Source organism: Hemitrygon akajei, chromosome 11, assembly GCF_048418815.1.
Source record: "Hemitrygon akajei chromosome 11, sHemAka1.3, whole genome shotgun sequence".
NCBI classification, from domain to species: Eukaryota; Metazoa; Chordata; class Chondrichthyes; order Myliobatiformes; family Dasyatidae; genus Hemitrygon; species Hemitrygon akajei.
Window position 1 is genome coordinate 10,453,904 of NC_133134.1, and position 24,278 is coordinate 10,478,181.

Sequence of the window (24,278 nt, forward strand, 5' to 3'; positions counted from 1 at the left end):
TCTCTTTGACAAGTCATTGTCTATCTATTAGTAGGGAAGCTTGGGCCCATGAAGTCCTGGATGGTGAGAAATTTTGAAGTCTCAGTCTCACCATCAGGGAGGAGGTACAGGAGCCTGAAAGTACACACTCAGTGCTTGAGGAATTGCTTCTTCCGCTCTGCCACCGGACTTCTGAACAGCCCACAAACCCATGAATACTACCTCACTATTCCTCTGCTACACGGTTTATTTTTTTCTTGAAACTTGCAGTGAACTTTTATAACTGGCACTGTACTGCTGCCACAAAACAACAAATTTTCACCATACACAGTCTGTCCGTGATCCTGAAAAACCTCTCTCTCAGAGGGCTCGTTCAAATCTGGCCTGTGGCACAACCCTGATTGGAATTGCCTCACCCTTGGAGGCCATGCATACTTCTAGAGCCTTATTCCACCCCGAACCCTCTCTGCATCACTTTCCTCCTTCAGGACGTTTTCCAAAACACTGGTCTTTCAGCCAAGCTATCGATCACTTTCCCAGACATCAGTAACAAATTTAGTTTGGCAAAGTTTCCGAGAACGGTTCTCAGGTATTTTCCCATAGTAGAGCCACTTGTGTTTTGCAATTAGAGTCATAGAAAAATACAGCATAGTAACAGATCCTTCAGCCCATCTAGTCCAAACTAGAAGTGCCCTCCATAGCCCTACCACCCATGTATCTATCCATGTTCCTTTTAAACTTTAAAATGAAGCTCATATGCACCACTTGTGCTGGCAGCTTGTTCCATACTCTCACTACCAACTGGGTGGAGAAATTTCCCCTCATATTCCCCTTAAAACTTTCACCTTTCACCCTTAACCCATGACCTCTGGTTGTAGTCCCACCCAAACTCAGTGGAAAAAGCTTACTTGCATTTACCCTATTTATACCCCCCCCCCATAATGTTGTATACCTCTATCAAATCTCCTCCCAAACTTCTCTGTTGCAAGGAATAATGTCCTAACGTATTTAATCAATCCTTACAACTCAAGTTCTCCAGGCCTGGCAACATCCTTGTAAATTTTCTCTGAATTCTTTCAACCTTATTTACATCTTTCCCGTAGGTAGGAGACCAAAACTGCACACAATACCCCAAGTTAGGCATCACTGATGTCTTATACAGCTTCAACAAAATGTCCCACCTCCTCTACTCAATACTTTGATTTATGAAAGCCAACATGCCAGAAGTTTTCTTTACGATCCTATCTACCCGTGGTGCCACATTCAATGAACTATGGGCCTGTATTCCCAGGTCCCTTTGCTCTAGCACTGCTTAGTGCCCTACTGTTCCCTGTGTAAGACCTATCCTGGCTGGCTCTGCCAAAATGCAAAACCTCGCACTTGTCTACATTAAATTCCATCTGCCATTTCTCAGCCTATTTTCCCAGCTGGTCCAAATCCCACTGCAAACCATCTCCTACCACTCTCCGGCTTCTCCCACAAAGACAATGTCTAATCCAATTTACTACCTCATCTTGAGTGTCGAGTGACTGAGCCTTCCTGACCAGCCTCCCACGTGGGACCCTGTCAAATACCTTGCTGAAGTCCATGTAGAAAACGTCCACTGCCTTGCCTTCATCCAATTTCCTGGTAAATTCCTCAAAAAACGCTCAAAAAAGATTGATTAGACATAACCTATCATGCATGAAGCAATGATGACTATCCTTAATCGGTCCATGTCTATCCAAATACTTATTTATCCAATCCCATAGAATGCCTTTCAATAACGTTCCCACTACTGATATCTATAACTTCCTGGTTTATTTTTAGAGGCTTTCTTAAACAGTGGAACAACACTGACTATCCTCTAATCCTTTGGCACTTCATCTGTCGCTAAGGGTGATTTAAATACCTCTGCTAGGGCCCCGGCAATTTCTGCACTAGTCTCCTGCAAGATCTGAGGGAACACCTCATCAGGCCCTGGGGATTTAGCCACCCTAATTTGCCTGAGGACTGTGAACACCTCCTGCTCTGTAACCTGTGCAGGGTCCATGAAGCTGATGCCACTTTGCCTCACTTCTATAGACTCTGTGCCCATCTCCTGAGTAAATACAGATGCAAAAAAAATTAAGATCTCCCCCATCTCTTTTGGCTCCAGGCATGGATTACCATTCTGATTTTCCAGAGGACTAATTTTATCCCTTGCAATCCTTTTGCTCTTAACATATCTGTAGAATCCCTTAGGATTCTCCTTCACCTCGTCTGTTAGGGCAACTTCCTGCTGTTTTTCTTTAGCCCTCCCGATTTCTTTCTCTTGCATTTCTTATATTCCATAAGCACCTTATTTGTTCCTACCTCAAGTCAAGTCAAGTCAAATTTTATTGTCATTTCGACCATAACTGCTGGTACAGTGCATAGTAAAAATGAGACCATGTTTTTCAGGACCATGGTTTACATGTCACAGTACAAAAAACTAGACTGAACTACGTAATAAAAAAAACACAGAGAAAGCTATACTAGACTACAGACCTACACTGGACTGCATAAAGTGCACAAAAACAGTGCAGGCATTACAATAAATAATAAACAGGACAGTAGGGCAAGGTGTCAGTCCAGGCTTCGGGTATTGAGGAGTCTGATAGCTTGGGGGAAAGAACTGTTATATAGTCTGGTTGTAAGAGCCCGAATGCTTCGGAGCCTTTTCCCAGACGGCAGGAGGGAGAAGAGATTGTATGAGGGGTGCATGGGGTCCTTCATAATGCTGTTTCCTTTGCGGATGCAGCGTGTAGTGTAAAAGTCCGTGATGGCGGGACGAGAGACCCCGATGATCTTCTCAGCTGACCTCATTATTCGCTGCAGGGTCTTGCGATCCGAGATGGTGCAATTTCCGTACCAGGCAGTGATGCAGTTGCTCAGGACGCTCTCAATACAACCCCTGTAGAATGTGATGAGGATGGGGGGGGGGGGTCGGAGATGGACTTTCTTTAGCCTTCGCAGAAAGTAGAGACGCTGCTGGGCTTTCCTTGCTATGGAGCTGGTGTTGAGGGACCAGGTGAGATTCTCCGTCAGGTGAACACAAGAAATTTGGCGCTCTGAACGATCTCTACCGAGGAGCCGTCGATGTTCAGCGGGGAGTGGTTGCTCCGTGCCCTCCTGAAGTCAACGACCATCTCTTTTGTTTTGTTCACATTCAGAGACAGGTTGTTGGCTCTGCACCAGTCCATTAGCCGCCGCACCTCTCCTCTGTAAGCTGACTTATCGTTCTTGTTGATGAGACCCACCACGGTGGTGTCATCGGCGAACTTGATGATATGGTTCGAGCTGTGACTTCCTGCCTATACTTCCTATGCACCCCCTCTGTTTTCCTTAACCAGGGCCTTAATATCTCTTGAAAACCAAGGTTCTCCACACCTGTTACCTTTACCTTTTATTCTGACAGGCACATACAAGCTTTGCACTCTCAAAATTTCAGGTCCGAAGGCCTTCCACTTACCAAGTCCACCTTTACCAGAAAACAGCCTGTCCCAATTCACTCTTGCCAGATCCTCTCCGGCACCATCAAATTTGGCCTTTCTCCAACTTAGAATCTCAACCCGTGGATCAGACCTATCTTCTTGCATGTTTACTTTGAAGCAGTGCCATTGTGATCACTGGATGCAAAGTGTTCCCCTACACAAACTTCTGTCACCTGCCCTGCCTCATTCCCTAACAGCAAATCAAGTATCGCCCACTCTCTCGCTGGGACTTCTATGTACTGATTATTAATAACAACAATAAGTATTTTAAAGATCCCGAGTGGAAAATTATTTCATTACAGCGGCAACATTTAAAAATAAATATATAAAGTATAAATAAATAATAAAGTACAGAATAATAATACACACAATAATAATTTACCAATGTGCAATACTGTGCTATAAAATGTACAAAATAATAAAGCAGAGGCTATGATGTGTGTTCTCCTGTTGCACAGAGATGAACTGTTGTATATGTTTATTGCATTTGGAAGGACAGATTTTCTGTAACGATGCTTGTGACACCAGAGCTGATTGAGTCTGTTTGAAAGGGTGCTCCATTGCTTATTCAGAAGGTCATAGAGAGGATATGCCAGATTGTCCATAATGGATAACAGTTTGATTAGAGACCTCCTCTCCACCACTAACTCAAAGAGTCCGGATAATAGGCACGGATGGCTCCGGCCTTTATGAGTTTATTTAGTCTTCAATGCAATATCTGCATTGAAGGATCTCAGCTTCCAAAGTGCAATAATGTGCGATAGTAATGTATGAAATAATAAAACAGCGACCATTGTACTGTTGTTCTCCTTAAGGAAACTTTCCTAAAGACATTTGACAAACTCTATCCCATATATTCCTTTTACAGTATCGGAGGCCCAGGCAATACGTGGAAAGATAAAATCACCTACTACAACAATTGTTGAAAATAAGCCTGGTATTAAGTCAAACTAGGCTATTCAGCCCCTCACATCTGTTTCACTATTCAAAGTATAATTGATTATTTACCTCAGCACTGCCTTCCTACACTAACCCCATATCTCGACTACATTTCCACCTTGCTTCCTGCAGAGGCTTCATTCCACCTGTTCCTCCATCTCCTTCACATCTGCTCTGACAATGAATCTTTCCATACAAGAACTCTTGTCTTCCTCTTTCCTCTATAGTTGATAGAGATTTTTTGACTGGATTTAATCTTTCTCACACACTTCTCTCACACCCTCTCCCACAGCTAGAACAAGGATAAGGTCACACAGATTAACAGCTTCCCCTACACCTGTCTCCACATTCCTCCGAACTTCCTTCATAATATCCAACATCTGTAAGCCTACATCGACGTTGCAGCTCTATTAAAAACCTGGTTAGACCACATGTAATATTGTGTTCAATTCTGGTCTCCTCATTACAGGAAGGACATGAAAGCTTTAGAAAAGATGTATAGGTGCACCTTCTCTGCAGCTTTTGCACTTAATACTGCTTTGTTAATATTTTACCTTGTTCTACCTGAATGCACGATGTAATGATTAGCTCTATATGAACAGCTTTTCACTTATCTTGCTGCTGCCATCAGGAGAAAGGTACAGGAGCCTCAGGACTCACACCACCAGCTTCAGAAACATTTATTACCCCTCAACCATCAGGCCCTTGAACCAAAGGGGATAACTTCACTCAACTTCACTTGCCCCTTCACTGAAATGTTCCCACAATCTATCCACTTTCAAGGACTCTCCATCTCATGTTCTTGATATTTAATGTTTATTTGTTTATTATTATTTCTTTCTTTTCGTATTTGCACAGTTTGTCTTATGCACACTTATTCAACACCCAGATGGTGCAGTCTTTCATTGATTCCATTATGGTTATTATTCTATTATGGATTTATTGAGTATGCCTGCAAGAAAATGAATCTCAGGGTTGTATATATGGTGGCATATAGTGGTGCTAGGAAGTTTGAGAACGCTGTAGAATTTTCTCTATTTCTGCATAAATATGTGATCAGATCTTCGTGCAAGTCCCAAAACTAGATAAAGAAAAATCAATTAATTAAATAACACAAAAACATTATACTTGTTAATTTATTTATTGAGAAAAAGGATCCAATATTACAAGTATTGTTGGAAAAAGTATGTGAGCCTCTGGGGTAATGCCTTCTACAAAAGCTATTTGGAGTCAGGGGTTTCAATCAATGGAGTGAGATAGGAGGTGTGGGTTGCAGAGGTGCCCTGTTCTATGAAAAAGACTCACAAAGTCAGGTTTCTGACAGAGCCTGATCTACTCCAGAAAGATCTGTTTTTGTGCACAATGCATCAATCAAAACAACTTTCTGAGGACTTTGTAAGACGAATTATAAGGATGCATGAAGCTGGAAAAGGCTGCAAAAGCATTTCTGGAAGACCAGAGTGTCATCAGTCCACAGTGAGAGAAATTGTCTATGAGTGGAGGAAACTCATTTCTGTTGCTACTCTCCCTTGGAGTGGGTGACCTACAAAGATCACACCAAGAGCACAACATGCAATACTGAAGGAGGTGTTAAGGAACCCAGGGGTAACAGTAAAAGACCTGCAGAAATCTCTAGAACTTGCTGAAGTCTCTGTTCCTGTGTCCACTATAAGAAAAACACTGAACAAGAAGGGTGTTCACAGATGAACACTACGGAGGAAACCTTTACTCTCCAAAACAAAAACATTGCTGCATGTTTCAAGTTTGCAAAAGACCACCTGGATGTTCTACAACACTTCTGGGGCAATGTTCCGTGGACAGAAGAGACAAAAGTTGAACTTTTTTGGCAGAAATGCACTCCACTATGTTTGGAAGTAAAAGGGCACTGTACACCAACACCAAAACCTCATCCCAACTGTGAAGCATGGTGGAATGAGCATCAGCCTTTTCCAGCTTCATGCATCCCTATAATTCTTCTTATAAAGTCCTCAGTCCTCAGGACCTGGACAGCTTGCAATTTTTGAGGGAAAATGAGTTCAAAATTGCATCAAGACATTTTACAGGAGAATGTCAGGGTAGCAGTCCATCACCTGAATCTTAATAGAAGTTGTATAATCCAACAAGACAATGATTTGAAAGATAAGAGTAAATCAATAACAAAATGGTTTAAAAAGAAGAAAGCTCATGTTTTGGAATAGCCGAGTAAAAGTCTTGACCTTAACCCTATAGAAACGTTGTGGAAAGAGCTGAAACAAGCAGTTCGTTCAAGGAAGCCCACCAACACCGTGGAGTTGAAGCAGTTTTGTAAGGAGGAATAGTCTAAAATGCCTCCAAGTCAATGTGCAGGGCTGATCAAGAGTTATTAGAAGCATTTGGTTGAAGTTGTTGCTGTACAAGGGGGTCACACCAGTTACTGAAAACAAAGGTTACATACTTTTTCCTACAAATACCTGTAATATTGGATCATTTTTCTCAATAAATAAATGAACGGGTATAATGTTTTTGTGTTTTTTTGAATTGGGTTCTCTTTATCTAGTTTTACAATCTACGTGAAGATCTGATCACATTTTAGGTCATATTTATGCAGAAAAAGGGAAAATTCTACAGGGTTCAAAAACTTTCTAGCACCACCGTACAAAGTTCCATGGTGTTATCTGGAAGAAAGGCAAAGTATATGCGCTTTGATAATAAATTTACTTTGGACTTTAAACATGTGACAGTAATAAACCAGTATCAAAATCCATCTAACAAGGCAGACAAACCCTAGTTTAATAATTCACAACAAAGAGCAAAAAAATCATTTAATTGCCTGAAGAAATGTTCTACATATGCTATGTAATCAATATAATTAAACATAACTGTTTATTCATTAATTCCTTACTTACTGGCAGTCTGTAAATGTTGGTCTATAATAGAATGGCGGAAACTTTGATTCATATATTGCTTTGGCTTTGCTGTTCCCGTTGGAAGTGATAAACTAAGAGAGAAAAAGTGCAGAGTTTGAATCAACTGGCAATTTTCATTTAGAAAAAAATGTTTTTTTGAAGATAACAACTTATTGACCTGTCATAAATTGATTACCTCACAGTCAAGATGAAGAAAAAAATTTCAGTTTGCTCTTTGAATTGACCCATGGGACTTCGTTTTCTATTGGTCAATACTTGTTGCATGCACTCATAGACGAATCATATGACCTCTTGCTGCAAAGGCCTCCACCCCACATACCAATTGGCCATGCAACATACCAATTTTCATTTCACACTGTGAAATAGAAAGAGTTGATTGGATGATTCTGGACCACCAGGTGAGGTGGTCCAATTCCTTTGTCCAATATTTTCATAATCAACTGACTAAAAGTTTTAAGAAATTTCTTCTGTTGCCTCCACAACTCTTTGACCATTCTCTCAAATTTTGCCACTGAGGGAATAGACTTCAAATTTGCTTTACTTATTGGAATGGTGTTAGGTTTACATATAGGGTGTAATGCTTAGTGACAGAAACAAACTAATATGGGATCTAAGTCCAAACCTTAAAATCTTTACTATTCTAGGTCTTTGAGATATATAGAGTTATATCTGTTCTGCTTGCACTGTGATTCCTGTGTGTTTGACTTGCCTTGGGCATCATTATTCCACTTCTGAAGTATTTCCAAAAACTTACATGGATTGCATTGCTTGGGTCGGTGTTTAAAGATGGAAACATTGTGTATAAAAATGCCCTCCACATGGTATGGATGTGGGTTGCACTAAAGAGCTGATTTATTTTTCTTTCAGAATTACAGAATGACTAATTTCACTTCATAGTATTATTTAAGGATGTTTCAGCTTTGATGGGTACTTTCCCAAAATATCATTGCAATCAGAGAAAGTCCAGAGGAAGTTCACAAGAATGTTGTTTGAACTGGGGAGGGTCCAGAGGAGCTTCATGAGAATGACCTGGGAATGTAAGGGTTAATGTACGAAGAGTATTTAGTGGCTCTGAGGATGTACCCACTGAAGAATGAGGGGGATCTCATTGAAACCTATGAACTACTGAAAGACCTAGACAGAATGGACTTGGAGAGGATGTTTCCTATAGTGGGGGAAGTATAGGACCAGAGAGCAGACTCAGAATTGAGAGATGTCCATTTAGAACGGAGATGAGGAAATTATTTCTTTGGCCAGAAGATGGTGAATCTGTGGAATTCACTGCTGTAGATGGCTGTGGAGACCAAGTCATTGGGTATATTTAATGCGGAGGCTGGTATGTTCTTGATTAGTAAGAGTGCCAACGGTGATGGGGAGAAGGCAGGAGAATGGGGTTGAGAAGGATAATAAATCAGCCAAGATGGAATGATGGAGCAGACTCAATGGGCTATTATACTCCTATGTAATATGGTCTTATGAAATTTGTTGTTTTGTGCTAGTATTTATTGCCATTCCCTCATCATCTTTGAGAAGGTGGTGGTATTCTTTTTTTTTTATTGAGATACAGCACAGAATAGGTCCTTCTGGCCCTTCAAACTGCACCACCCAGCAATAACCTGATATTAACCCCAGCCTAATCACAGGGCAATTTACAACGACCAATTAACCTACCAACCCGTACGTCTTTGGACTGTGAGAGTAAACCCACACGGTCACAGGGAAAACAGACTAACTCCTTACAGGCAGTGGTGGGAATTGAATCCCGGTTGCTGGTTCTGTAAAGCATTAAGCAAACCACTGCACTACTGTGTCTTCCCCTCAACCATCAGGCTCTTGCACCAAGGGATAACCTCACTCAAATTCACTTGCCCCATCACTGAAATGTTCCCACAACTAATGGACTTATTTTCAAGGACTCTTCACCTCACGTTCTCGATAGTTATTGCTTATTTATTTATTATTCTGGGAGAGGTACCTCAATGCTGATTCTGAGAAGGACTTCCGGGATCCAAATATAGCAATGATGAAGTGACTGATCATATATTCCCAGATCTGGGTGACGTGTAACATGGAAGGGAACCTGTCCCAATGCACCTGGTGCTGGAGGTCACAGGTTGGGAGATGCTGTTGTAACAGCCACAAAGTCATAGAATCATTGAACAGAGTAACACAGAAGCAGGCCCTTTGTCCCATCTAGTCTGTGCCTAGCCCCATCGCCCTACACCTGAACCATAGTCCCATACCTATCCAAGTTTCTCTTAAAAATAAGCAAGCCTGGATGAGTAAGTATGGTGCATTTTGTAGATGACCCACACTCTGATCATAATGGAACAGTGGTGAGGCAGGACGGAAATTTAGTGTGGCGCCAGATTTATTTTTAAAATGTTTTAATATTTAAAAACCAGCAGAGTAACAGGCCCTTCTGGCCAAACGAGGCTGCAACACCCAACTACTCCCAGGTGACCAATTCATCTACTAACTGTACATACTTGGAATATGGGAGGAAACCGGAGCACCCGGAACAAAACAACATAGTCACGGGGAGAGCATACGAAATCCTCACAGGCAGCAGCGAGAGCTGAGCCCGGGTCACACGCGCTGTAATTGTGTTACGCTAACCACTACACTAGCCTGCCAGCCCATTTATTTTGTTCAGGGTGTTGAGAATCAACTGCATCAGGGGGAAGATGACAGACAGTGGTTTGAATTTCATCAGGGTTCACCACTCAGGCTTCAGAATGGAGCAGATACAATGTATTATATGCTGCCCAGTTTTTAATATCATTGAACTCAATGGGAAGTAATACTGGCAAGATCCACCCAATCACAAGATACCCGTCCAGTCCTGGCTGGATCGTGCCAAACTAGGAATCCGATATCCCACTGAGTTCCCAATCTCAGTCCCATTTGGACAAGCAGGGCAGCACTGTGAGGATCATGTATGCCTTCAATACCATGCAGCCCTCATTGCCGGGGGAGAAGCTCTGTCCAATGCAGGCTGGCACTTCCCTTGCATCCTGGATGATGGCTCACCTGCCTGGCAGACCACAGACTGTGCGGCTTCAACACTGTGTGTCAGACGTGGCTATCAGCAGCACTGGGGCCCCACGGGGTGACTGTATTTGCCGCCTTCCTGTTTACCTTGGATCTTAGATACAACACTGAATAAGTCACTTGCAGAAATTCTCTGATGACTCAGCAATAGGTGGGTGTATAATGGGAGGATGAATACAGGGCCCCGGTTGTCAAACGGTGCAAGCTGAATCATCTGTAACTCAACACCAGTAAGACAAAGGAGATGGTGATGGACTTTAGGAAGATTAAGCCTGCACTACTCCCTGTTACTATTGTTAGTGAGGATGTGAGTGTGGTGAGAACTTACAAGTACCTGGGTGTGCACCTGGATGACAGACTTGAGTGCAGCACCAACACAGAGGCTGTGTTCAAGAAGGGCCAGAGCCACCTCTATTTTCTAAGGAGACTGAGGTCCTTTGGAGTATGCAGGCCTCTCCTTCACACGTTGTCGCCAGTACAATCTTCCATGCAGTGGTGTGCTGGGGCAATGGCTGATGCCAACAGGCTCAATAAACTGATCTGAAAGGCTGGCTCTGTTATAGGAGTCAAATTGGACACACTGGAGGCTGTGGTAAAATGAAGGACCCTGTGGAAAATCCTGGCAGTTCTGGACTAGCCACATTGGGTGAACAGAGGAGCACTTTTAGTGATAGACTAAGACAACTGCGCTGCTCCAAAGAGCGCTATATGAGGTCATCCTTACCCTTGGCCATAAGGTTCTATAACGAGTCAATCTGTAGCTGGGGAAGTGACGACCACCTCCTGTTAGACTGTTTGACGTAACTTACTTTTTATTCTTTATTACATCTCTTCTAATATTTGTATATTTGTATATCTGTGCACTTGTAATGCTACTGTGGCACTGTAATTTCCTTTGGGATCAATAAGGTATCTATCTATTTACCTTCAGTATAAAGCTTGACGGGAAACGACCTACCTGAACTTCTTCATCCTCCCAGGCGTCTAATCGAACGGATTTCACTTTGCTAACTTGAGGAATATTTCGATGAATTCCTGAGCAATTTAAACAGATAAAAATTCCAAGCGTGTAAGATGCCCAGTCGTTATCTGGGGGAAAAAAGAAAAAGATCAAGACTTTTGTTATGCTAAATGCAATAAATTAGTAGGAAGCATTATTAAAATATAATTTATCTTTCAGCTAATATTTGTTCCATTTCAAAAGGTAATAAATAATTCAGCAGTAACTTGGTGGTTAGCATTATAGCCAGAAGAGGCCATTCAGCCCCTTTACACGATGCCCAATCTGTAACATATTCAGTGCCATATAGCAAGGAAACAGGCTCTTTGGCCCAACTGGTCCATACCCACCAAGGTTCCCACTCAAGCCATCCGAATCTTTCCTATCCATGTACCTGTCCAATTACCTGTGAAATGTTGATAATGTACCTGCCTCTGTGGCAGCTTATTCTATGTTCTGACCACTAGACTAAAAACCACCATAGAATCAATGAAAGACTGCATAAACTTGGGTGTTCAACCAGTGTGCAAAAGAGAACAAACTGTGCAAATACAAAATGAAAAAATAATAATAATAAAGAAAACAATAACTAGAACATCAAATGAAGAGTCCTTGAAAGTGAGTCCATAGGTTGTGGGAACATTTCAATGATGGGGGAAGTGAAGTTGGTTGATGGTTGAGGGGTAATACCTGCTCCTGACCCGACACACCTGCACCTCCTTCTTGATTCTTATTTATTGAGATACAGTGCGAAATAGCCCCTTCTGGCCCTTTGAGCTGTGCTGCCCAGCAATCCCCTGATTTAATCCTAATCATGGGACAGTTTACAATGCCCAGTTAACCTACCAACTGGTTCGTCTTTGGACCGTGGAGGAAACCAGACCACCCGGAGGAAATCAATGTGGTCATGGGGAGAACAACGGCAGCAGGAAGAAGAGAGCGTGGCCTGGGTGCTGGGGGTCCCTTACGACAGATGCTGCTTTCCTGCAACAATGTTTTATGTAGATGTGCTCAACAATGGGGAGGGCTTTACATGCGATGGTATGTCAGGATGCTGTTCGTTGACTATAGCACAGCGTTTAACACCATTGTTCGCACAGTCCTAATCGATAAGCCACCAAACTTGGGCCTCTGTACCTCCCTCTGCAATTGGATCATCGACTTCCTAACCGGAGGACCACAATCTGTGCGGATTGGTAGTAATATCTCCTCCTCGCTGACGATCAACACTGGCGCACCTCAGGGGTGTGTGCTTAGCCCACTGCTCTACACTCTCTATACCCATGACTGTGTGGCTAGACAAAACTCAAATGTCATCTATAAATCTGCTGATCATACAACCATTGTTGGTTGAATCTCAGATGGAGATGAAAGGGCATACAGGAGCAAGATATGCCAACTAGTTGAGTGGTGTTGGACTCAATGTCAGTAAGACGTAAGAGCTGGTTGTGGACCTTAGGAAAGGTAAGACAACGGCATATGAACCAATTCTCACAGAGAGAGTTCAGAAGTGGAGAGTGTGAGCGGTTTCAAGTTCCTGGGTGTCAAGGTTTCGGAGGATCTAACCTGGTCCCACCATATCGATGCAACTATAAAGAAGGCAAGACAGTGGCTATATTTCATTAGGAGACTTGGTTTGTCAACTAGAACACTTGAAAACTTCTATGGATGTACTGTGGAAAGCATTCTGACACTGTCTGGTATGGGGTGGGAGGGCTACGGCAGAGGACCGAAAGAAGCTAAAGAAAGTTGTAAAATCAGTCAGCTCCATATTGGGTACCAGCCTCCTTAGTATCTAAGTCATCTTCAAGGAGCAGTGCCTCAGAAAGGCAGCGTCCATTATTAAGGATCCTATCACCCAGGACTTGTCCTCTTCTCATTGTTACCATCAGGAAGGAGGTACAAAAGCCTGAAGGAACACACTCAGTGATTCAGGAATAGCTTCTTTCCCCTGTCATATGATTTCTAAATGGATATTGAACCCATGAACACTACCTCACTTTTAAAAAATATTATTTCTGTACAATATACATATATATTTACTGTAACTGATTTATTTATTTATTCTATATTATCATGTATTGCTTTAAATTTCTGTGGCTAAGTTAACAAATTTCACGACACATGCTGGTGATAATAAACCTGATTCTGATGTGCTCGTCCACGCCAGGCCCTCCAAAGTAATTGTACTGAGGAATTTAAAGTTACCTCTTACATTCCTATTCAATCTCTCTTCTCTCATCTTAAACCCACGCCAAAAGCGCATAAGATATAGCAGCAGAGTTGGGTTGGAAGGAAAAATAAATTAGGCTATTCAGCCAATCACACCCAATCTCCTGACTGCTTCCCATAACCTTTGACACCCTTACTAATCAAACACCAATTTAATGCCCTCTAGTTCTTGCTTCACCACCACTGAGAAAGAGACTATGCTCCTTCAGCCTATGTCCCACATAATGTTATGAACACCCGTAAAATTAGCTCACATTTTCCTACGCTCCAGCATGAAAACACCCCATACTGTTCAATCTCTCTTAGTAACCTAGTCCCTCGCGTTTTGTCCATATTCTTGTAAATCTTCTTTGCACTCTGTCCAGCTTAATGGCATCTTCAGTGACCAAAACTGAGCACAATATTCCAAATGTGGCCTTTCCTTTTCCTCTGTTTCTTTCCATGGCTCTGCCAGCATTATTAGTGATGAGGAGGCATATAGAAGTGAGATAGATCTGCTGGTTGAGTGATATCACAACAACAACAACCTTGAACTCTACATCAGTAAGACCAAGTAATTGACTGAGGACTTCAGGAAGGGGAAGTCGAGGGAACACACACCAGCTTTTATCAAAGGATCAGCAGTGGAAAGGGTGAGCAGTTTTAAGTTCCTGGGTGTCAAAACCTCTGAAGATTTATCCTGGGCCCAACATACAGATGCAATTACAAAGGCGGCAAATATTTCATTAAGAGTTTGAGGAGATTTGGTAAGTTTAGGATGGTGTATTTTTTGTAGCTTGGGTTTTGATGCTGTGGTATTGGCTGAGTTTGGCAATTAGCTTGCAGGCGTTTTATCACTAGTCGAGGCGACATTCTCAGGGCGCAGTTGTTGGTGTTTCTCTCTGGGAGTGCTCATGTTTATATAGGCCCCCTGTTCAGGACTTGCAGGCTGCTGGCGTAGTGGCATCAGCGCTGGACTTCGGAGCGAAGGCTCCCGAGTTCGAATCCAGCCGACTCCCTTGCACGCTTCCCATCTGTGCTGGGTTGAACGTTGAGCTGGCAACTCGACCTTGTAAAAACAAGAAAGCCTGTTAAAAAAAAACGCCGTCACGATGGCGTTCCGATGACTCTACTCGGAGTTAAGGGCTTTCTTCTGTTCAGGACTGAGGAAAAGCGAATGGGGCCTATAAAAATGTGAGCACTCCTAGAGAGAAACACCAACAACTGCTCACTGAGGTAATCACCTCGTCTGTCAGCTAATTGCCAGGCTCGGCCAACACCTCAATATCAGATTTGATATGTCATCAAAGAATGATCAAATCGTGGCATATGTACCATGGAGAGCATGCTAATAGTGGCACCACTCTCTGGTATGGAGGGACTACTGCACAGGATCGGTACAAGCTGCAGGGTGTTGTAATCTCAGCCACTTACATCATGGGCACTAGCCTCCTCACCATCAAAGATATCTTTAAAAGGCAATGTCACAAAAAGGCAGCGTCTGTCATTAAGGACCCCCATCACTTAGGAGATGCCCTCTTCTCATTGCTACCGTCAGGGAGGAGATACAGGAACCTGAAGACACACACTCAGCGTTTTAGGAACAGCTTCTTCCCCTCCATCGTCAGATTCCTCCGACATCACAAACACTACCTCATCATCTTGCTCTGCTTTTGCACTAACTATTTTATATTTCTATATGCAACTTGCAGTTTTTAATGTTAATGTATTGCACTGTACAGCTGTCACAAAACAAACTTCACGCATTGTCAGTAATAATAAGCCTGATTCTGTCCACAAGTAGAAATTCTTTACAGAGAGTGGTGGGAATTAAACCCCAATCCCTGGCGTTGTAAAGCCTTATGCTGCAGCGCTGTCCTTTTGATGACAAGAACAGGGTCTTGAGGCTACAGTCAGGCCAGCCACAGTCTTATTGAATGAATGGTATTCCTCGTTTAGACACTCAAGACAAAGACAACATCCTCCAACCTGCTCCTGAAGCCCTTGCAGAACTTCATGTCTCAATAATTTCCAAGGCAGACAGACCCAATTCATGGTAGCACAGCAATTAGTGTGACGCAATTACAGCTCAGGGGGTCACAGCTGGCAGTTCAATTCCAGCACCCTCCATAAGAAAGTTCCTACATTCCTTCCTGAGTGCGTGGGTTTCTCTGAGTGTTATGATTTCCTCCCACAGTCCAAAGATGTTACAGTTAATAGGTTAATCAATCATTGTAAATTGTCCTGTGATTAGGCTAGTGTTAAATAGGTGGGTTTCTGGGTGGAATAACTTGAAGGGCCAGAGGGGCCTGTTCCACACTGAGACTCTAAAATAAAAATAATAATTCACCACTTTGCCTTACACATTCAATAACGAGCATTTCCCATTCCAAAGAAATCATTCTTGCCACCTGTGAGTACTCACTGATACTTACCTCTTCTGTTCTAAGAGTTCATCACATACCTCTGGTTCTGAAATATTGATCAGCTGCCTCTTGAATAATTTCTGGCTTGTTCCCACAACACTTTCTCAGTTTAATTTACCCTGCCAGTGTGCTAATACACATGACTCTCTATTGCTGAGTAATTGAGTTTGTTTGTAATGGACTTCCTTGAGCCTGATTAACGTGATATTGTGTGCAATAAGCTCTGGGCCTGTTTAATAATCTACATTATAAATGAAAGCACAATTAATCTTCAGCACTATAACCACTTGCATTTCTACGGTGCCGAGCACAGCCAAGTCCTCCCAAAGAAACAGTCAGGTGCTTTCTGAGTCACTGCTGTCACGCAGAAAGTGTGGCAGCCAATGATGGCCAGCTATTAAGACCATAAGACATGGGAATAAAATCTGGCAATTCAGCCCATCGAGTCTGCTCTGCCATTCCATCATGGCTGATACAACTGGATTGTCTGGGTTGCTTCCAACCTGGTGGCATGAACATTGATTTCTCTAACTTCTGGCAATTTCTTCCGCTCTCCCTCCTCTCTTTTTCCATTCCTCATTATGGATCCCCCATCACCCTTTTCTTCACCTGTCTATCATCTCCCTCTGCCACCCTCCTCATTCCCTTTCTGCCTTGGTCCTCTCCTATCATTTCCTACTTCTTCTGCCCTTTACCTCGATTCTTGATTGGTCAGGGCATGAAGGGACACTGGGAGAAGACAGGAGATTGGGGCTGTGAGGGAAGAATGGATCAACCACGATGAAATGGCAGAGCAGACTCGATGGCTCAAATGACCTAATTCTGCTCCTATATCTATGGTCTTATGATAGAATATGTGAGATATTCAGACATTGATAATAAATTGACCTTGACAATCTCATTCGAAGTTTGGCTTTCTCCAAACTAACTCTATCAGATACTTAGTGTCAGTAATTTTCCTGGCCAGCAGAGGGATACAGTTGGATTAATTTACTATGGGAAAAATGGCATTGCCTGTTGTCTCAGGGCTGGGTGTTGTCTGCACCTGCACTACCCCCACCCCGGCACTCTTTCTCTGCCATCTTCTCTACACCCCTCCTGCGGCGTTCCATCCTCGCCATTCCTTTGCTCCTGCCAGGTTTACAAACTTCCACTCTACATTGGCAAGTACAGTACTGTAGAAAAGTCTTAGGCACCCTAGCTATATATATGTGTGTGTGTGCTTAAGATTTTTGCACAGTACTCTACATATGACAAATATTTTTAGTGGTGGAGATCCTTTCACAGGGATTAAAAGGCATTTGTACAGGTACTTGCACATTTAAAGAGTGGAGGGATACAGGCCTAGTGAAGGCAAATGGGTTACCATAGCAACCCCAGAACTAAGCAGCATCCATCATGAAAGACTCCCACTACCCAGGCCATTCTTTCTTCTTACTATTACCATTGACCAGGAGATACAAGAACCTTAGGTCCCACACCACTAGGTTCAGGAACAATTATTTCTCTTCAACCATTAGACTCTTGAAGGAGTGTGGACAAGATCACTCACTCCAACACTGAACTGATCACCGACTCTACAACCTATGGACTCACTTTCAAGGACTAATTATTCTCAATAAATAAATAATAATGCTTTGTGTTATTTATTTAATTGAGTTGTTTTTATCTAGTTTTAAGACTTCTGTGAAGATCTGATCACATATTTATGCAGAAATAGAGAAAATTCTACAGCATTCACAAACTTTCTAGCACCACTATATGCCACCCTGAGATTCATTTTCTTGCAGGCATACTCAATAAATCCATAATAGAATAATAACCATAATGGAATCAATGAAAGACTGCACCATCTGGGTGTTGAATAAGTGTGCATAAGACAAACTGTGCAAATACAAAAAGAAATAAATAATAACAATAAACAAATAAACATTAAATATCAAGAACATGAGATGGAGAGTCCTTGAAAATGAGTCCATAGATTGTGGGAACATTTCAATGACGGGCAAGTGAAGTTGAGTGAAGTTATCCCCTTTGGCTCAAGGGCCTGATGGTTGAGGGGTAATAAATGTTTCTGAAGCTGGTGGTGTGAGTCCTGAGGCTCCTGTACCTTTCTCCTGATGGCAGCAGCAAGATAAGTGAAAAGCTGTTCATATAGAGCTAATCATTGCATCGTGCATTCAGGTAGAACAAGGTAAAATATTAACAAAGCAGTATTAAGTGCAAAAGCTGCAGAGAAGGTGCACCTATACATCTTTTCTAAAGCTTTCATGTCCTTCCTGTAATGAGGAGACCAGAATTGAACACAATATTACATGTGGTCTAACCAGGTTTTTAATAGAGCTGCAACATCGATGTAGGCTTACAGATGTTGGATATTATGAAGGAAGTTTGGTGGAATGTGGAGACAGGTGTAGGGGAAGCTGTTGATCTGTGTGACCTTATCCTTGTTCGGGCTGCGGGAGAGGGTGTGAGAGAAGTGTGTGAAAAAGATGAAGCACAGTCCAAGTCTCGGTCAACTGGAGTAGAGGAAGCTGCAAAGATAGGGAAAGAGGAAGACATCTCAGAGGTTCTTGTATGGAAAGATTCATTGTCAGAGCAGATGTGAAGGAGATGAGTGAACAAGTGGAATGGGACCTCTGCAGGAAGCAAGGTGAAGTCTGGCTAAGTTACTTGTGAGAGTCTGTTGACTTGTAATACATATGGGGTTAGTGTAGGAAGGCAGTGCTGAGGTAAATAATCAATTATAATTTGAATAGTGAAACAGATGTGAGGAGCTGAATGGCCTATTTTGACATAATATCAGACTTATTTTCAATGATTGCAAATCATAAGTGGTTCTACTGTGGAAAAATACTTGAGGACAGTTCTCAGGAACACCACCAAACTGAATTTGATGCTGACATTAGGGAAAATGGTTGAAAGTTTGGTGAGGCTTAATCTGGGGTAATGCGTGCAGTTTTGGCCACCTATTTACAGCAAAGATGTAAATAAGATTGAAAGAGTATAGAGAAAATTTACAAGGATGTTGCCAGGTTTGGAGGACCTGAGTTATGGGGAAGATTGAATAGGTTAGAACTTTATTCCTTGGAATGTAGAAGACTGAGAGGAGATTTGATAATGGCCTACAAAATTATGAGCGGTATAGACAGGGTAAATGCAAGCAGACTTTTTCCACTGAGATTGGGTGGGGCTACAATCAAAGGTCATGGGTTAAGGGTGAAAGGCCAAAACTTTAAGGGGAACATGAGGGGAAACTTCTTCACTCAGGGGGTTGTGAGAGAGTGGAACGAGCTGCCAGCAAATACAGCTTTATGTAAAAACCTGTGAAAACAATTCCCAGCCAACAAATGGTTAAACTCAGCATTGTACAGGCCCATTATTTAATTTGCCTGTGACTCATCATTTGACTGTGCTGAACTGACTGTTATTAAAAATTCATCAATGTCTTTTCAAGTTTCTTGTGGTGTCATTCGGTGGGTCACAGCGCCTTAATTACACTGCACCTCTGAGCTGATATTACCGGAGGCTCGGCAGATAGATGCATCGAAATTATAGTGTTACCAAATGCCAAGATGAACTGAGTAACTCAACCAATTATAACTCCTTCAGTACTGCACTCAAAGCATCGGCACTTGAGTTAATTTGGGACACTGTGGAGGAACCTTTAATAATATTCTAACCCCACCATTTGCTACTATCACATCAACAGTTAGTTATTTCGGGCTGAGCCTCCCTGAGCACAACACCACATTCCTCTACAAAGTTTTTGCATGGTATCTGTGAATAAACACTGATGAATTTTCTATTAGAACAGAGAACAGCACAGGGAGAGGCCTTTTGGCCTACAACATCCGGCCTGAAACACGATGCCAAGTTAAACTAAAATTTCTTCTGTCAGTACATGACCCGGTTCCTGAATACTCACGCGTCTCTCTAAAAACCTTTTAAATACGACTGTTGTATCTGCTTCTGCCACTACCAGACCTGTACACAAGTGTGGTCTAATCAATACCTTGAACAAATGCAACATGATGTTTCAACTCTTATAAAATCAACCCTACGGTCCACAGAGGTACTGAGTACCCTATCCAGCTATGTCTTTGTTTTAAGACCATGAGACATAGGAGCAGAATTAGGCCATTTGGCCCATCGCATCTGCTCCACCATTCCCATGGCAGATTTTTAGGGAGCTATGACCTTGCAACCCTGAGATCTTCTGTGTATCAATGCTTCTAAGGTTCTAACATTCACTCTAGATATCCAAACCAGAATTCGACTTCCCAAATGCATAACCTCACACTGGTCTAGAATAAATTCTAATCGCCACCACTAAAGTGGGCAAATGGGACATGCTTAGATGGGAATCTGGGTCAGCATGGACCAGATGGGCTGAAGGGACTTTTTCTATGCCGTATAGTTCTGTAGCTCTATGACCAATCACTCTCCGTCTCCTTTACACCGTTCCTTTCTCACTTATATCATGCTGTCTAGCATTTGACATTTAGATTCTACTCTGGCCATCCATTCCAAGTTACTAATATTCAGCATTATTGAGTAGCACCCTGACTTCTGAATCAGAGGCCTGTGGGCTACAGATCTTCTATCCAAAATACATTCCATGCCCATTTTATTAGGTGCCTCCTATACCTGACAAAGTCGCCACTGAGTGTACGCTAGTCTTATTCTGCAGCCGTAGCTCACCTTCCAAGTTTGATGTGTTGTGTGTTCAGAAATAGTCCTCTGCATAGCACAGTTGTAGCGTGTGGTTATCTGAGTTACCATCAGCTTCCTGTCAGCTTGGAACAGTCTGGCCATTCTCTCGGACCTCACCTACGTCTACAGAACTGTCACTCAACTGGGTGTTTTTTTAAAAATTTTTACACCATTTCCTTTATACTTGAGAGACAATTGTGCATGAAAATCCCAGGAGATCAGCAGTTTCTGAGATACTCAAACTACCCCATCTGACACCAACAATCATTCCACAGTCAAAGTCACATGGATCACATTTCTTCCCCATTCTGATGTCTGGTCTGAACAACAACTGAATCTCCTGACTATGTCTGCATGCTTTTATGCATTGAGTTGCTGCCACATGATTGGTTGGTTAGATATTTTCATTAATGAGCAGGTGCACAGGTGTACCTAATAAATTGGCCACTGAATGTAAATTTTATTCAAGGATTTTTGCAAGGCATTTGATAAGGTACCCCATGCAAGGCTTATTGAGAAAGTAAGGAGGCATGGGATCCAATGGGACATTGCTTTGTAGATCCAGAACTGGCTTGCCCACAGAAGGCAAAGAGTGGTTGTAGTCGGGTCATATTCTGCATGGAAGCTGGTGACCAGTGGTGTGCCTCAGGGATCTGTTCTGGGACCCCTACTCTTTGTGTTTCTTATAAATGACCTGGATGAGGAAGTGGAGGGATGGGTTAGTAAGTTTGTTGATGACACAAAGGTTGGGGTTGTTGTGGATAGTGTGGAGGGCTATCAGAGGTTACAGTGGGACATTGATAGGATACAAAACTGGGCAGAGAAGTGGCAGATGGAGATCAACCCAGATAAGTGTGAAGTGGTTCATTTTGGTAGGTCAAATATGATGGCAGAATATAGTATTAATGGCACGACACTTGACAGTGTGGAGGATCAGAGGGATCTTGGGGTCCGAGTCCATAGGACGCTCAAAGCAGCTGCGCAGGTTGGCTCTGTGGTTAAGAAGGCGTACAGTGTATTGGCCTTCATCAATCATGGAATTGAATTTAGGAGCTGAGAGGTAATGTTGCAACTATATAGGGCTCTGGTCAGACCCCACTTGGAGTACTGTGTTCAGTTCTGGTCGCCTCACTACAGGAAAGATGTGGAAGCCATAGAAAGGGTGCAGAGGAGATTTACAAGGATGTTGCCTGGATTGGGGAGCATGCCCTATGAGAACAGGTTAAGTGAACTTGGCCTTTTCTACTTGAAGCAACAGAGAATGAGAGGTGACTTGATAGAGGTGTACAAGAAATTGAGAGGCATTGATCGTGTGGATAGTCAGAGGCTTTTCCCCAGGGCTGAAATGGTTAGCACGAGAGGGCATAGTTTTAAGATGCGTGGAAGTAGGTACAGAGCAGATGTCAGGGGTAAGTTTTTTTATGCAGAGAGTGGCGAGTGCGTGAAATGGGCTGCTGGTGGTGGCAGAGGCAGAAACGATAGGGTTTTTTTAAGAGACTCCTGAATGGCTACATGGAGATTAGCAGAATAGACGGCTATGGGTAAAGCCAAGGGAGTTCTAAGGTAAAGACATGTTCGGCACAGCTTTGTGGGCTGAAGGGCCTGTATTGTGCTGTAGGTTTTCTATGTTTCTAAATAATGCAATGCTTTTTCATTCTTATTTTTATAGTTGTGTTCAGTTGCATTTCTTAAAAATATTAGCACCATTGTCACACATATGGCCTCTGTGGTGGTACATTACTACAGTAATTAAGGGGCGCATCCCTCTCCAGTAACGGAAGAACCCTATACTGTGGTCCTTTCCCACCGAGCCCTTCAGGTGGCTGCATCAAGCTTCAGTGCGTCCCTCAGCACGTACTCCCACAGCCTGGAATGTGCCAGTCGGCAGCAGCATTCCTCCACAGACATCTCGATGGGCTGGCAGACCAAAGGGCACCTTTCACCGAGTTGATGATCTTCCAGCAACGCTTGACGTCTGTCTGTGTCTCTCTGGGAACAGGCCGTAGATCAGAGAGTCCTCTGTCACGGGATGAGCCGTGACACAGGCTCTTATTGACTCAAGGGCAGAATGTAGAATCAGAATCAGGTTTAATCGCCGGCATATGTCGTGAAATTTGTTGTCTTTGCGACAGCAGTACAATGCAATACATAATAATAGAAAAACACATTGAGTTACAGTATGTATATAAATAGTTAAATTAAATAATTAATGCAAAAATAGAAATAAAAAAGTAGTGAGGTAGTGTTCATAGGTTCAATGTCCATCCAGAAGTTGGATGGCAGAGAGGAAGAAGCAGTTCCTGAATCGATAAGCGTGTGCCTGATGGTAGCAATGAGAAGGGGGGCATGTCCTGGGTGATGGGGGTCTTTAATGATGGACGCTCCCTTTTTGAGACATTGCTCTGTGAAGATGTCCTGCATACTATGGAAGCTAGTGCCCAAGATGGAGCGAACTGTGTTTGCAACTTTCTTCAGCTTATTTCTACATTTGTAGAAATTCGCTTGCGTTTCTGGTGACATACCAAATCGATTCTCCAACGAAAAGCATGGGAGTGTTGCTCCCATCCGAGCAGTTATCTTTCTGACAAGATACTGAACCACAGCCTATCTGATAACAATTACTCTTTGAAATACTTTATGGGAAACGTCCCTGTACATTATTTATTTTTTGACTCACATCACCTAAAATAAACTAACCACTCATTATCATATTGCTGTTCTGAGAGCTTGCTGTCTGCAAATTGGCATCTGACACAGACTGCAGTTCAGTGTTTAAACATAGAATAGTACAGGCCATTTGGCCCTTTTTTTAAAATGCCAAATGATAGAAGCCTACTCTATGATCAATATGATTATGTCCTGATAAAGAGTTTTGGCCTGAAACGTTGACTATGTATTCCTCTCCATAAATGCTGCCTGATCTTCTGCGTTCCTCCAGCAACTCAACCTGTCAGTTAACCTATCAGGAATCTTACACTAGGACTCCCAGATTCCTTTGCATCTTGTATTTCTGAATATGCTCTCAGTTTAGGAAATGGTCTGCGCCTGGTGGATCTGCTCTATACCCTTTCCAAGGTGTTACGTCCTTCCTAAAGCATGTTAACCGGACACACCAGGCATGATACACCAAGTCTTGTCCCAAACATTGACCATCCATCAGGTCTCCATAGATGCTGCTTGACTGAGTTTCTCCAGCAAATTGCTTTTTCTTAACTCCAGGTGAATCAGAATCAGATACAACATCCCAGGCATATGCGGTAAAATTTGTTAACTTTACGGCAGCAGTACAATGAAATACATCAGAAATAAATATAGAGAGAAAACTGAGTTATATTAAGTGTAGACATAACTATTAAACAGTTAAGTTAAAATAAGTAATGCAAAATAACAGAAATAAAAAAAGTAGTGAGGTAGTGTTCATGGGTTCAATGTCCATTTAGAAATCGGATGGCAGAGGGGAAGAAGCTGTTCCTGAATCGCTGGGTATGTGCCTTCAGGCTTCGGTACCTCCCTCCTGACGGTAACAGTGTGAAGAGGGCATGTCCTGGATGGT

The 24,278-nt window shown here is 42.6% G+C and overlaps 1 protein-coding gene across 1 annotated transcript in view; it reads right to left on the reverse strand.

The window, feature by feature from the left end:
* LOC140735308 (arf-GAP with dual PH domain-containing protein 1-like) overlaps positions 1-24,278 on the reverse strand; it is a 173,925-nt gene that overhangs the window by 80,692 nt on the left and 68,955 nt on the right. The window contains exons 2-3 of the mRNA XM_073060196.1: positions 11,331-11,461; positions 7,298-7,389 (exon numbers count right to left, since the gene is read on the reverse strand). Of these exons, the coding sequence (XP_072916297.1) occupies positions 7,298-7,389; positions 11,331-11,461 (223 nt within the window). The remainder of the gene's footprint in view (positions 1-7,297; positions 7,390-11,330; positions 11,462-24,278) is intronic.